Source organism: Schistocerca gregaria, chromosome 5 (genome assembly GCF_023897955.1).
Source record: "Schistocerca gregaria isolate iqSchGreg1 chromosome 5, iqSchGreg1.2, whole genome shotgun sequence".
Classification (NCBI taxonomy): Eukaryota; Metazoa; Arthropoda; class Insecta; order Orthoptera; family Acrididae; genus Schistocerca; species Schistocerca gregaria.
In genome coordinates this window covers 479,220,152-479,234,035 of record NC_064924.1, presented here as the reverse complement: position 1 = coordinate 479,234,035, position 13,884 = coordinate 479,220,152, and the positions used below count along the sequence as shown (strand labels likewise).

Genomic DNA, 13,884 nt, shown 5'->3' with positions numbered 1-13,884 from the left:
TTTAAGTGAGAAATAGGTTATTTTTGACAATTTTCGGACACTTAACTTGCTGGTACGAGTGGTTTGGGTATGTAACCTATTTTGTAGCAAATCAGCGTTTTTGGCTCAGATCTACTGCCAAAAAATACATCTCCACCGAACTTCATTGTACGTCAATACAAATAAATGTGAGTTTTCGAGAATTTTCAAAAGCTACCCTTGTCCTTTACATAATATACAAGTAATCTGTAGTAAACTGACATTCATGATTTAGTTACTATAGCAGATATTCTAACTAATGTATTGTGTTACATCTAGTTTTCCCTTAAAGAGAGTTTTTCCTACATATTATCTGCATTTATCACAAATTGACTCTGTTTTCAATTTGCTAACAACTATAATTAACTTCAAAAAGGTTTTAGGGAAGTAGTAACTTTTACCAAAGGTTTTTGTGCTGCCTGAATAGAAATCTCATTTTGTGTATGTGCTTCAATTCGTATATGGAATCAGCAACCTTTTAGCTCAACAAATCAAAACATAATCAGCAGGCTTAATTTAAAGTTATGTGTTCACTGCCCTGTTATACACTGCAACAGCCAGCATACAGCCCCATTGTGAATGCTATTCTCGAACACAGGACGAGTTGGTTGATGTTCGCAACCAACAGCTATAAACTGCCCTGACTACTGTCAAACAATTGGCAGCTGCTGTGAATCATTGTGTAAGAACAGCTCCTAAGAGTTGTGGCCCTGTGATACCATTACCAGAGATATCTCAATTACTATCCTTTCCTGTGGATCCTGTCTCTTCTGCTGAAAGTACAGGATATATCATTTCTCATCCAATTTATGTGAGTGGCATCTCAATGCTAGACCTAGGCATCTTATACAGGGTGGATGAGGTCCAGGGAGGACTCAAGGTGCTGTACCAACCCCTCTAACCAACATGTTGGAGGTGCTGTCTTTCACTGAAACTGAAACTGAGCCAGTTAGACCCATTTCACCTCTTTTGGGGAAACCTGTTCTGTCTGGTGTCAAGAGGAGTGAGGCAATTGCAAAAGGGTACGGGGTCTATTAATCACCATCAGTTCAAAGGTATGGCGAATGATGGTACCCCTTCGGGAAATGGCAGCAGAAGTGTGTACAGCCAAGTGTCTCATTCAACATGCTGAAGAGGCTGCTCCAGGAGCCATTGAGGGAACATGGTGCAAATAGCAACAGATTGCAGCACACATAGGAAAAATTGATGCCTGTCGTCTGGACTCCGAGATCATACTTGGTTGTTCCAGAGACTGCCAGAGAAGGTTGAGAAGACCAGCCTTGTGCATGGAGTTTCAACACAGCTCACAATTTGCAGCATTGTCCCCAGAACTGATTGTGGTCCTTGTTTTGAGTATAGTGGAAGGACTGAACCAGAGACTTTGAAGATTCTGTGACAAGCTAGGCTGTGACTTCCTGGACTTGGGCCATAGGATGGAGAACTGTAGGGTCCTCCTAAATAGGTCAAGTATACATTACACATTAGAGTCTGCTACTCAGGTAGCTGACTGTGTCTGGGGTGCACACAAGCATTTTTTAGATTAGGCAACTCTCCATTCAATCCAGATAACAACAGCTGTAGGAAACCCAGAAGTATCAGTGTAAGATCAAAAGAAATGTTTCCCACCTGTGAGAGTATTAAAATCCTAATAGTTAACTGCCAAAACATTTGCAACAAAGTCCCAGAATTTGAAGCACTCCTGAAAAGCATTGAAGCTCACATAATGTTAAGTACAGAAAGCCAGGGAAAATTTAAGTATATATCCAAAGGACAGACAAATTGGAAATTGAGGTGGTGTAATTGTCAAGATAGACAAGAAACTCAAATCCACCAAGATAGAAATTGACATTGCATGTGAGATTTTTCGCACAAGACCCAGTGTCAGGAATGGGCATAAAATAATAAATGAATCCTTCTGGCACCCACCAGACTCCTCTCCAGATGTAACCGAAAACTTTAGAGAAAACCTCAGTTCACCTGTACGCAAGTTTCCAAATGATACTGTAATGTTCACTTGAAACTTTAGTCATCCAACAATTAATTGAGAAAATGAAGTTTTGTTAGTGGTAGATGTGATAAGATATCCCATGAAGCATTACTAAATGCCTTCTCTGAAAACTACATAGAGCAGATAGTTAGGAACACCAGTCATGAAGAAAGTAGATTGGCTCTAATGGCAATAAATAGAACCATCCCCTTTGAGGATGTCTGCATCAAAACTGGTGTCAGTGACTATGATGTGGTTGTGGCAACAATGATTACCAAAGTATGAAGGACAACTAAAACAAGCAGAAAGATATATATGTTCTGTAAGCTGGATAAAAAAAACAGTAGTGAAATATACCTATGAGGATCTTGAAACTTTCAGCACATGGCAGGAGCACCTGCAGAAACTATGGCTCAAGTTTAAAAGAATAGTTGACTATGCACTGGATAGACATGTACCCAGTAGAACAGTTCATAAGACAAGGACCCTCCATGGCATACAGTCACTGTAAAGAAACTCGTTACTCTCCTGACAGCCAAACATGTTTCATTCAGCATCTTTCTATCTATTGCGCAACACTTTTTTTTTTTACACCTATTATGCAGTAATCTCTGTGTCTTCAGAAGTTTCCTACAGCTACTGTTATCTGGATTGAATGGAAAGTTGCCTAATCTAAAAAATCCTTGTGTGCTCCCCAGACACAGTCAGCTACCTGAGTAGCAGCCTCTAATGTGCAACAAATCAGCATGTTTCTGTTGTTGTCTGGAACATTAGCAACATGTGGGATGAGTGTTGATTGTTGTTTGGCTTGCTGACACTTGTGCCTGTCATGACAGATGATGCCTGAACTGTGGCCACCCATGGAACACTAGAGTGTTGCAGGTTGCTGTCTTGAAGGAGGGACGCAGCACGAACTGTGAGAGGGTTTTAGTTTTTGGGTTGGATATTAGCTGCACAGTTATCCTATCATGCCTTTAAAATACACTCCTGGAAATGGAAAAAAGAACACATTGACACCGGGGTGTCAGACCTACAATACTTGCTCCGAACACTGCGAGAGGGCTGTACAAGCAATGATCACACGCATGGCACAGCGGACTCACCAGGAACCGCGGTGTTGGCCGTCGAATGGCGCTAGCTGTGCAGCATTTGTGCACCGCCGCCGTCAGTGTCAGCCAGTTTGCCGTGGCATACGGAGCTGCATCACAGTCTTTAACACTGGTAGCATGCCGCGACAGCGTGGACGTGAACCGTATGTGCAGTTGACGGACTTTGAGCGAGGGCGTATAGTGGGCATGCGGGAGGCTGGGTGGACGTACTGCCGAATTGCTCAACACGTGGGGCGTGAGGTCTCCACAGTACATCGATGTTGTCGCCAGTGGTCGGCGGAAGGTGCACGTGCCCGTCGACCTGGGACCGGACCGCAGCGACGCACGGATGCACACCAAGACCGTAGGATCCTACGCAGTGCCGTTGGGGACCGCACCGCCACTTCCCAGCAAATTAGGGACACTGTCGCTCCTGGGGTATCGGCGAGGACCATTCGCAACTGTCTCCATGAAGCTGGGCTACGGTCCCGCACACCGTTAGGCCGTCTTCCGCTCACGCCTCAACATCGTGCAGCCCACCTCCAGTGGTGTCGCGACAGACGTGAATGGAGGGACGAATGGAGACGTGTCGTCTTCAGCGATGATAGTCGCTTCTGCTTGGTGCCAATGATGGTCGTATGCGTGTTTGGTGCCGTGCAGGTGAGCGCCACAATCAGGACTGCATATGACCGAGGCACACAGGGCCAACACCCGGTGTCATGGTGTCGGGAGCGATCTCCTACACTGGCCGTACACCTCTGGTGATCGTCGAGGAGACACTGAATAGTGCACGGTACATCCAAACCGTCATCGAACCCATCGTTCTACCATTCCTAGACCGGCAAGGGAACTTGCTGTTCCAACAAGACAATGCACGTCTGCATGTATCCCGTGCCACCCAATGTGCTCTAGAAGGTGTAAGTCAACTACCCTGGCCAGCAAGATCTCCGGATCTGTCCCCCATTGAGCATGTTTGGGACTCGATGAAGCGGTCTGCACGTCCAGCACGAACGCTGGTCCAACTGAGGCGCCAGGTGGAAATGGCATGGCAAGCCATTCCACAGGACTACATCCAGCATCTCTACGATCATCTCCATGGGAGAATAGCAGCCTGCATTGCTGTGAAAGATGGATATACACTGTACTAGTGCCGACATTGTGCATGCTCTGTTGCCTGTGTCTATGTGCCTGTGGTTCTGTCAGTCTGATCATGTGATGTATCTGACACCAGGAATGTGTCAATAAAGTTTCCCCTTCCTGGGACAATGAATTCACGGTGTTCTTATTTCAATTTCCAGGAGTGTAGATTTGAGATCTTGTCTATTACTGAAAGTACCAGCATGGACACCTCATATGTAGAGGCTGGGACCAATCTCTCAGAAAGAGGAGGAAAGCACAGAGGGTGGATTAGCTGATCTTTGGGAGCTCCAGTGTTTGACAGGTGATGGAGCCCTGTAGCAAATAGCACAAAGATCAGGAAGGAAGGCCAGTGCCCACTCATTATGCTTACCAGGACCGTGTTGTCCATGGTGCTGTTTGCAAATGATGCTGTTGTACACTGCCAGTCATTTAAATTGCAACACCAGGAAGGATGTAAATAAAGAAATTTTATGTGTTGCCCTATACAGTATAGTGGAAAGGAATGTGATTAAATTTGTAGATGGTTTTGAGGTTTACAGGATGTAAAATTTTTATGCAAAAGTTTCATGGTCTCCTCTTTGGTATTAGTGACTTAGTGACATACGAACAGTAGCTTGACAAGATGACACTTGACAGTTAAGTTTTATCTTTGACAAGAATCATGTTTGCTTATCATGTGTAGCTCCTGCCATGCCCCCTCCCCCCTTTTCTACAGTATATATGTCACTCTCAGATGTCTGACCCTTTAGTCCACAAGACTCAATGGAGGAGCAACAGTCTTGAAGATGCCCAATGTAGTTCTGGATGAAATGTTAGGAACAGAAGACTTCCATAGACCACAACCTTATACCCTGAAGATTTACCAGCAGAAGTATTTGTTCTTCTCAAAACTTCCACACATGGATACATCCATCATGATGCTGTAACTAAAAAAAAGACATTGTGACACTATTGTGTTCAGCATTGTTGTTGGGTGCACCATTGCTACTAAGTTCCTTCATGATGTAGGATATGGCCTTCCAGAAGCCATTGACTCCATATTGCCTTGACAACTGTGGGACATCGACCAATGTGAGCAGCAATATCATGGACTGATAAACTACATCTTGACAGGCTATGATATTCCTTCTTAAATAAGGAATAACATGATGTTCCCAGAAACAATCCATTTTTAAACGCAATTTCTGAATGAGAAACCCTCTGCAAATCTTTCCCCATATACAGACAGTAAATCCAATTCTTCTACCAACACTGTGCAGTTTCACTGAAATGCTGATCATTCGCATTAGCCAAGCACATAGTGTGCTTCGTGCCAGTTTTATAATATGATGTATATTGAGTGCTGTCTTCATGGTAGTGCAATTTTAATGGCAAACAGTGCACTCAAGCTGCCGGCAGTATATGTAGAGAAATTGCAGTGCTAGAAAATTTTAGGAAAATGGAAAAATGTGCGGAGGATCTACACTTTATGCAAGAATTGTCAGTTGACTCTCAACATAAATGTAGTGTATTACATATAAATAGATGGAAATACCCATTGCTGTTTGATTATATGATTTCTTGCCAATCCATGAAATAGTAATGGGAGTTAAGCATTTGGAGCAATTTAAAGTGCAGTTACCACATAAAACTAATCATAAGATAGGCAGGGGTTAAACTGAGCTTCATTGAAAAAAATTAGTCCACCCACAAAGAGGTAGCTTACAAAACACTCACTCAATCAGTACTCAAGTGTTGCTCATGTAGAGGAAATAGAGAAGATCCAAAGAGGGATGGCATGGCATGGCATTTAATGAGTACAAAAAATATGGAGATGCTCATACAATGGCGGTGAGAACAAGAGAAGCATTATGCATCATAGTGTGGTTTAATGCTAAAATTCCCAGAGCATGTGTTCTTAGTAGAGTCAAACAACACAGTGCTTTCTGCCACATGTATCACAAAAAGACTATGAATGTAAAATTAGAGTTGTTCGAGCTTATTCAAGGACTTATACACACGTCAAAAAAGGTTTTGCATCATCTCGGTTTTGAGATTTCCGGAATCTATACAGAAAATTGGAATAGAGATCAACATAAACATCATTTCCGCCCTTTTTATTGCTCATGAAAACCACACATTGCATGTTGTACCACCATACAGCAAGACCTTCAGAGGTAGTGGTCCAGATTGCTGTCACACTGGTACCTTTAATACCCAGTAGCACGTCCTCTTGCATTGATGCACTGATACAAGTTTATCAAGGCACTGTTGATCCAGATTGTCCCACTCCTAAATGGCGATTCGGTGTAGATCCTTCAGAGTGATTGCTGGGTCACATCGTATATAAACAGTCCTTTTCAATCTATCCGAGGCATGTTCAATAGGGCTCATGTCTGGAATATATGCTGGCCACTCTAGTCAAGTGTTGTCGTTATCCTGAAGGAAGTCATTCACAAGATGTGCGCAATGGGGGTGCGAATTGTCATCCACGAAGACAAATGCCTCGCCAATATGCTGCCGATATGGTTGCACTGTTGGTCGGAGGATGGCATTCACATATTGTTCAGCCATTATGGTGCCTTCCATGACCACCAGCTGCGTATGTTGGCCCCACATAATACCACCACCAAATGGCAGGGAACCTCCACCTTGCTGCACTCGCTGGTCAGTGTGCCTAAGGTGTTCAGCCCAATCGTGTTGCCTCCAAACATGTCTCTGACGATTGTCTGGTTGAAGGCATATGCGAAACTCATCAGTGAAGATAACATGATGCCAATCCTGAGCGGTCCATTTGGCGTGTTGTTGGACCCATCTGTACCATGCTACATGCTGTTGTGGTTGAAAAGATTGACCTCACCATGGATGACAGGAGTGAAGTTGTGCATCATGCAGCCTATTGCACACAGTTTGAGTCATAACATGACGTCCTGTGGCTGCACAAAAAGCATTATTCAACATGCTGTCAGGGTTCCTCGGAGCCATAATCCATAGGTAACAGTCATCCACTGCAGCAGTAGCCCTTGGGCTTCCTGAGTGAGAAATGTCATCAACAGTTCTTGTCTCTCTGTATCTCCTCCATGTCCGAACAACATTGCTTTGGTTCACTCTGAGACACATGGACACTTCCCTTGTTGAGAGCATTTCCTCACACAAAGTAACAATGTGGATGTGATTGAACGATGGTATTGACCGTCCAGGCATGGCTGAACTACAGACAACAAGAGCTGCGTACTTCCTTCCTGGTGGAATGACTGGAACTGATCGGCTGTTGGACCCCCTCCGTCTAATAGGTGCTGCTTATGCATGGATGTTTACATCACTGGGTGGGTTTAGTGGCTTCTCTGAACAGTCAGAGGGACTGTGTCTGTGATACAATATCGACAGCCAATGTATCTCTTCAGGATTTCTGGAAACTGGGGTGATGCAAAACTTTTTTTGATGTGTTTACATATATGTTCTTCCTGTATGCCACTTGCAACTGGATGTGGGAGAGGAGAGGGAATGATAATGGTACATGAGTTACCATCCACCACAAATTGTAAGGTGGGTTATGCACCTCCTGTGCATAGCAATAAATAACAGTTCTCCAGAACACATGTTTGCTTTTATTTTTGTGAGTTTAATACAGTGAATCACAAATCACTGAAGTCCAGTTGAAATTAATAATAGCAATGATCTTTGAATGTCACATACGCTTTTTAAAAGTACTGTGCTACAAAATCTTCTGCTTTTAAATGCCACCACAAAAATAGCTGATTCAAATTGTCAGATACCCTGGGGAGACAGAAGTCATTTTATAGTGATATGCACATATTCAAATGGCAATAGTATCACATACACAAGGTATAAAAGGGCAGTGTACAGGCAGAGCAGTTATTTGTACTCAGATGATTAATGCGAAAAGGTTTCCAACATGGTTATGGCGTCACGCTAACATTATGACATCACCTGCAGTGCCTCTCCTGAGCTCGTGACCATGTCAGTTATAGCCTAGATGACTGGAAAACCATGGCTTTGTCGGATGAGTCCCAATTTTAGTCAGTAAGAGCTGATGGTAAGGTTAAGTGTGGCACAGACCCCATGAACCCATGGACCCAAGTTTTCAACAAAGCACTGTGCAAGTTGGTAGTAGCTCCGTAATAGGGTGGGCTGTGTATACATGGAATGGATTGGGTCATTGACTGGAAATGATAAGAAGGGCTACTTGGAGACCATCTGCAGCCATTCATGGACTTCCTGTTCCCTAACAACGATATCATGTTATGGGCCACAATTGTTTGTGACTGGTTTGAAGAACATTCTGGGGAATTTGAGCGAATGATTTGGCCAACCAGATTACCCAACGTGAATCCTGTTGAAAATTTGTGTGACATAATCGAGAAATCAGTTCGTGTGCAAAATCCTTCATTGGCATCACTTTCACAATTACGGATGGCTATAGAGGCAGCATGGCTCAATATTTCTGCAAGCGACTTACGATGACTTGTTGAGTCCTTGCCACATCAAGTTACTGCACTATGCCTGGCTAAAGGAGGTCTGACACGATATTAAGAGGTATCCCACAACTTTTGTCATCTCAGTGTGTAAATACAAGGATGAAAACATGAAACTCTGAGATCCCTCAAAGTAATTTTATTGATTGTTGTTGCTAAATATTGTCTGCTTTACTACCTCAAAAAGTGTTTAATGTTGCCCATACACTAAATACTTAACTTCATTTTCCAGTCTGGGATATGTTGTGGTGACTCACAGGTTTACCTGTCACTTTTCTGTCTTTTCTTGTTTGTTATCACTTTCCAAATTGACAATCTCTAAATATGAGAACTGAAAAATCACTCTTACCTGATCTGTAAACATCTGTGGTACTTTTGGTCATTTATTATCTGTCTGTCATTTGTTCATTTTGTGACATACAAATACATGTGAAACTTTGTGAAATCACTTCTCAGAATGCCCAATGTATTTACATTTTTCAGGGTGGATATGTATGTAGAAGATAAGGTATCTCACCAGGGTCCTATACCAGTACAAATTACACCCAAAATGACAGTGGCGGACCTGAAGCAGAAAGTCCAACTGGAGTTTGAAATTCCAGCTGGTGTGCAGCGATGGATACTGGGAAAAGAGCTTGCATCAGATGATTCTAAGACTCTGGAGGAGCATAATATAAATGCCAGTGGCTGCCCTATGTTCCTATACCTCGTTGCTCCAGGTAGGAATGAGACAATTATGACTGTTGAGCTGATTGTCATAAATGTATGTAGTTTGTTAGAAATGTTAAGTAAAGTCTGCTTCATAATTATGAAGCCATTATCACTTTTTTGCTATCTCAGCTTCAAAGAAAGACTCTTTGTTTATCATGCTACTATTTGAGAGTTAACTGTTACTTAATCTCTAGTATTTTTATAGTAATGCAAAGGTTCTGCATGTGATCACTGATGTAGGGCTATCTCTGAAAAGGTACAATAATAAAGGATTTTCTTTGTAACAATACAACATTCAGTAGGGCTACTGGGCACAAATTTCCAAGTTTTGAAAATGATTGATGACTGGTAACTCTGTAAATCTATTAATCCTATACTTATTTACTTTTAACTATCTTCTCTTATTTACTTGTAACTAGCCATCTAGTGGATGAGACAAATTGTATTTTTGGGATGAGACAAATTGTATTTATCACTATTACAACTTGTACATTTTAATTACTTCAGAGTTGGTAATATTTGCTATGAGTACAAGACAAAAATAAATAGCATTTCTACAGTAAAGTAAACTAAAGTATTAGAGCAAATTTTCAGTAATAATAGTAAAATTTATGTACTCATAACTGTACAGTATTGTACATCATATATTTTTTGTTTATTCATATTAACAAAACCATAGTGTAAATATAGTGAATCTATAGAAAATAATGTTCTAGGTAGTTTGGATACCTTTGAATAAATATTTGTACTACTAATACACTGGCACTGGATTCATACGAAAAGTAATATTATTAGATGATGGAGTTCAGAAATCCTTAACTAAGTGAGTTTTGTGAAAATTTAGATTCTATGCTTCCCTTGTTAAGATATCTTTTGAATTTAACAGTATCATGAAAAGGAAAGTTGCTACTCACCATACAGTGGAGATGCTGAGTTGCAGGTAGGCACAACAAAAAGACTGTCACAAAAAAGCCTTCGGACAGTAAGGCCTTCGTCAACAACAACAAACAGACAGACAGACACACACACACACACACACACACACACACACACACACACACACACACACACACACACACAAACTCAACTCAACTCACACATACGACTGCAGTCTCAGGCAACTGCAACAACACTGCGAGCAGCAGTACCAGTGCATGATGGGAGTGGCGAAGTTATTGTATCCTGCCCGGCTGTGGCACTTTGGCCATGCGCACTTCATGTTGAACAAAATACGTATCTTGTTGCATAGATATTTTGCCTGCATCTTTTTCTGTGGAATTCTGAACACTTAAAAATGCAAGCTTATAAATCTGTTTACAAGTAGCTACAGTACCAATTTTCCATTTAAAATTTCCCTCTATCTAATTTAAGCAACTATGAACTGTACTGTATTCAGTGCCTAATGGAAAACAAATTTCACTTGACAGATACTGAAAAAGAAGTTGGGGCACAGAATACAGTGACTGATGATAAACCTGAACAGCAGCAGGCAGCAAATCCACCACCTACTGAACCAGGGAGAGGCTGGTATTACAATTATGAGGAGGACCACTACAGCTACTGTGAAGATTCTGAAAATGAAATAAGCGATGAAGAAACAGGGTAATTCCTATTTAACTGTTATACCTGCATTCTGTTTGAAATTCTGCAATAATTTATGACACTAAATATTTCGGTATGATGAGAATAGTGTTGTCTAATGCGCAACTGCAATGACAGGTGCTGTGTAAGAGCACAAAGGCATGTGAACACACTAACTTTTGACACCTTATGGATTTATTGGTTATTTTTCTTTGAATGATGTCAAACGCAACATAGATGCTGCAATCTAAAAGAAATGGCACTTATATCTACAACTCTACTGCTCCTCAACACTCCCTGAAACTTGGTAACAGGGTCGAGATTACACCTTCAGTTGTACATGTTTTATGGAGCTTTTGTGCATCCACAACTCACGTGACATAATTGCCTTTCAGGCCAAATACAGAACGGATTTGACTAGTAATGTGCACAACACACAATGTGTACAGTTAGCCCTTGACACTCAACTAGAAGTTTATGTCAGTGCTGACAGGTGGTAGCACATTGCAGCAGACTTTTATTCCCGTTTGCTCAGCATAAATCCTGCGTGATGATAGCAGACTCCTCAGATATGCTAATTCACTTGCTACATACGGTAGTAAAATTATATCGGAAGTCAGTACATGTTAAGGTTGTACTGACAGTAAACCTATTTTGTGGGTTTCTGAATGAGTTAATAGTATATTAAGTTATGAATTTTATCACACAGAAGCTGACAAGGGAAACTCACCATCACGCCCCCTCCGATTTTGTGGTAAGAGGGCCCAGTGGACAGCCCATCAAAACCTGAACACATATGAAGCATGAAAATAGGAAGAAGGTGTACTGAACTGTGAATAAAAGCAAAATAATAAACAGTGAGAGGCCCAAGGAAAAGAAGTGCAATATAGAGCTAATTGCAAGATCAGTGGTGACATGATTAAATGGTCACAGTATTGGATTACCAGGCAGGTGAGCCGTGTTCAAACCTACCATATGCCACTTCTTTTCCACTATTCACTGTATTCAGATTTGTGTCTGTGTCATGGTGTAACATCCATTTGCAAAAGCAAGGTGTATGGGAGAGATTTACAATGACAGATCATTCTGCACAACTACTCTATTAGCAGCCGAAAGGAAGTGGCTTTCGAATGGGAACCACAAATGTTTGATGACAAGGTGACAAGCCAACCGAATCCTCCACCAGAAGACATGTCTGGTGTGCCATACACACACGGCATTAGTGACTGTATGTGTGTCATATAATAGAAATTTCATGCTGATGCACCTAATTTGTATGCCTGGTAAGTGAGTGAGATATGCCTCCATACCCGAATGAGATGTTTGTGTGAATGTGAATGTGATCACTCCCAAGGATAAGCTGCAAAAAATGAACACAACATTTTCACAATCACAGTTTCTCTGTGCCATGTCAAAACATTTTTTAATGTTTTTGAAGTTGTGTTCTGTTTTGGAAGTTTCAACTCTTGAATTCTTTTGTTGCAACATATTTCACACCTGTTTATTTGTTGTTTTCATTTCTGTGAGATGTCTATGTGGTATCTCGCCTGCTCTCACTATTCATCATGTTTACTTGCGATGGTAATGCATTCTTACCACATGACTCATATTCTATAACCTATTGCCAAGACTACAGAAAGAGAGCAAACATTTCAGTGACCGGATGGACAGTACATAATGTTGTGAAAAAAATAAAATAAAAAACAAATGACATGAAAGAGTTTCCTATATGGCTCACCAGTTTCACAGTACAACACCATGACCATTAACCATGACGCCGCACCTCTGAATGTGTGCTTAATATTTCACTTGTTAAGCTTGTACTGTTCATTGTTTCCAATTGTTATTATTATTATTTTTCACCTTCTTCCTGTTTTCATGCTTGATATGTGTTCAATTTTTAATGGACTAGTCACTGGGCCATCTTACCACTAAATCTGAGGGGGAAAGGGGGGGGGGGGCTGAGGGGGGGAGTTTCCCTTGTAGGATTTATTTATGCTTATGAAATCTGTTGATCTTTTAATGAGTCAGGTTTATCTCTGCTGTAGGCCCACATTGCGTATATGAAAATTCACAAAAAGCTGTATCACTGATTTCTCTGATGTTCACTTAAATGTGGGATTACTGGCAATGTGCTTTAGGCTCTTACGGATCTTAGCACCTCATTTGTAATCTAATCGAGTGACCATGTTGGTAGACATTACTACTTGGGTTTAATCATTTCCACAAATGACACTTTGCATTTGGAGTTGGTTGTTTTCTGGGCGGGAATTGGCTTTCATGTGCCATGTAAACATGAACTATGTTGCATCTGTTTTAAATGATAACAGAAAAGTAAAGCTGTGAGGATGGGTCATGTGTCGCACTTGGGTGGCTCAGTTGGTAGAGCACTTGCCCGCAAAAGGCAAAGGTCCAAAGTTCAGCACACAGATGGAGTCTGCCAGAAAGTTTCATATCAGAGCACATTCCTACTGCAGAGTGATATTTCATTCTGGGAACAGAAAAGTTAATTACCAGGAAAAGTTAGCCGCAAGGGAACTAAGGCCTCCAAAAACAGATCCTTTTATTGAGGGAGTGCCAAAATCAAATAAGCATAACTACAAGTGAACATTTAACAAGGAAGTGTACAGTTAGCACAAGTTGTTGTGTGGATGCAACATAAAAAAATTCGTGAACTAATACATCCCTTGGGGATCTTGTACATTTTTTAAACTGGAAAAGCATGAAAACTCCAACTTACACAAAAATGCACAATGGAGAATTGTGAAAGCTTACACATTACTTTGTTATTGCCCTAAATTGTACTTAATTATGTACAAAACAACAAGATTCTATAAAAACAATTCTTTCTTTTGTCAGATATTTTATGCACCTTATTATTATT

General features: G+C 41.3%; 1 protein-coding gene across 3 annotated transcripts in view; it reads left to right on the top strand.

Annotated features, from left to right (window-relative positions):
- Nucleotides 1-13,884, top strand: part of LOC126272279 (uncharacterized) — a 424,623-nt gene that overhangs the window by 354,370 nt on the left and 56,369 nt on the right. For all 3 annotated transcript variants that reach the window (XM_049975032.1, XM_049975031.1, XM_049975033.1), the window contains 2 exons: nt 9,192-9,427; nt 10,847-11,021. In XM_049975032.1, coding sequence (XP_049830989.1) covers nt 9,192-9,427; nt 10,847-11,021 — 411 coding nt within the window. The remainder of the gene's footprint in view (nt 1-9,191; nt 9,428-10,846; nt 11,022-13,884) is intronic.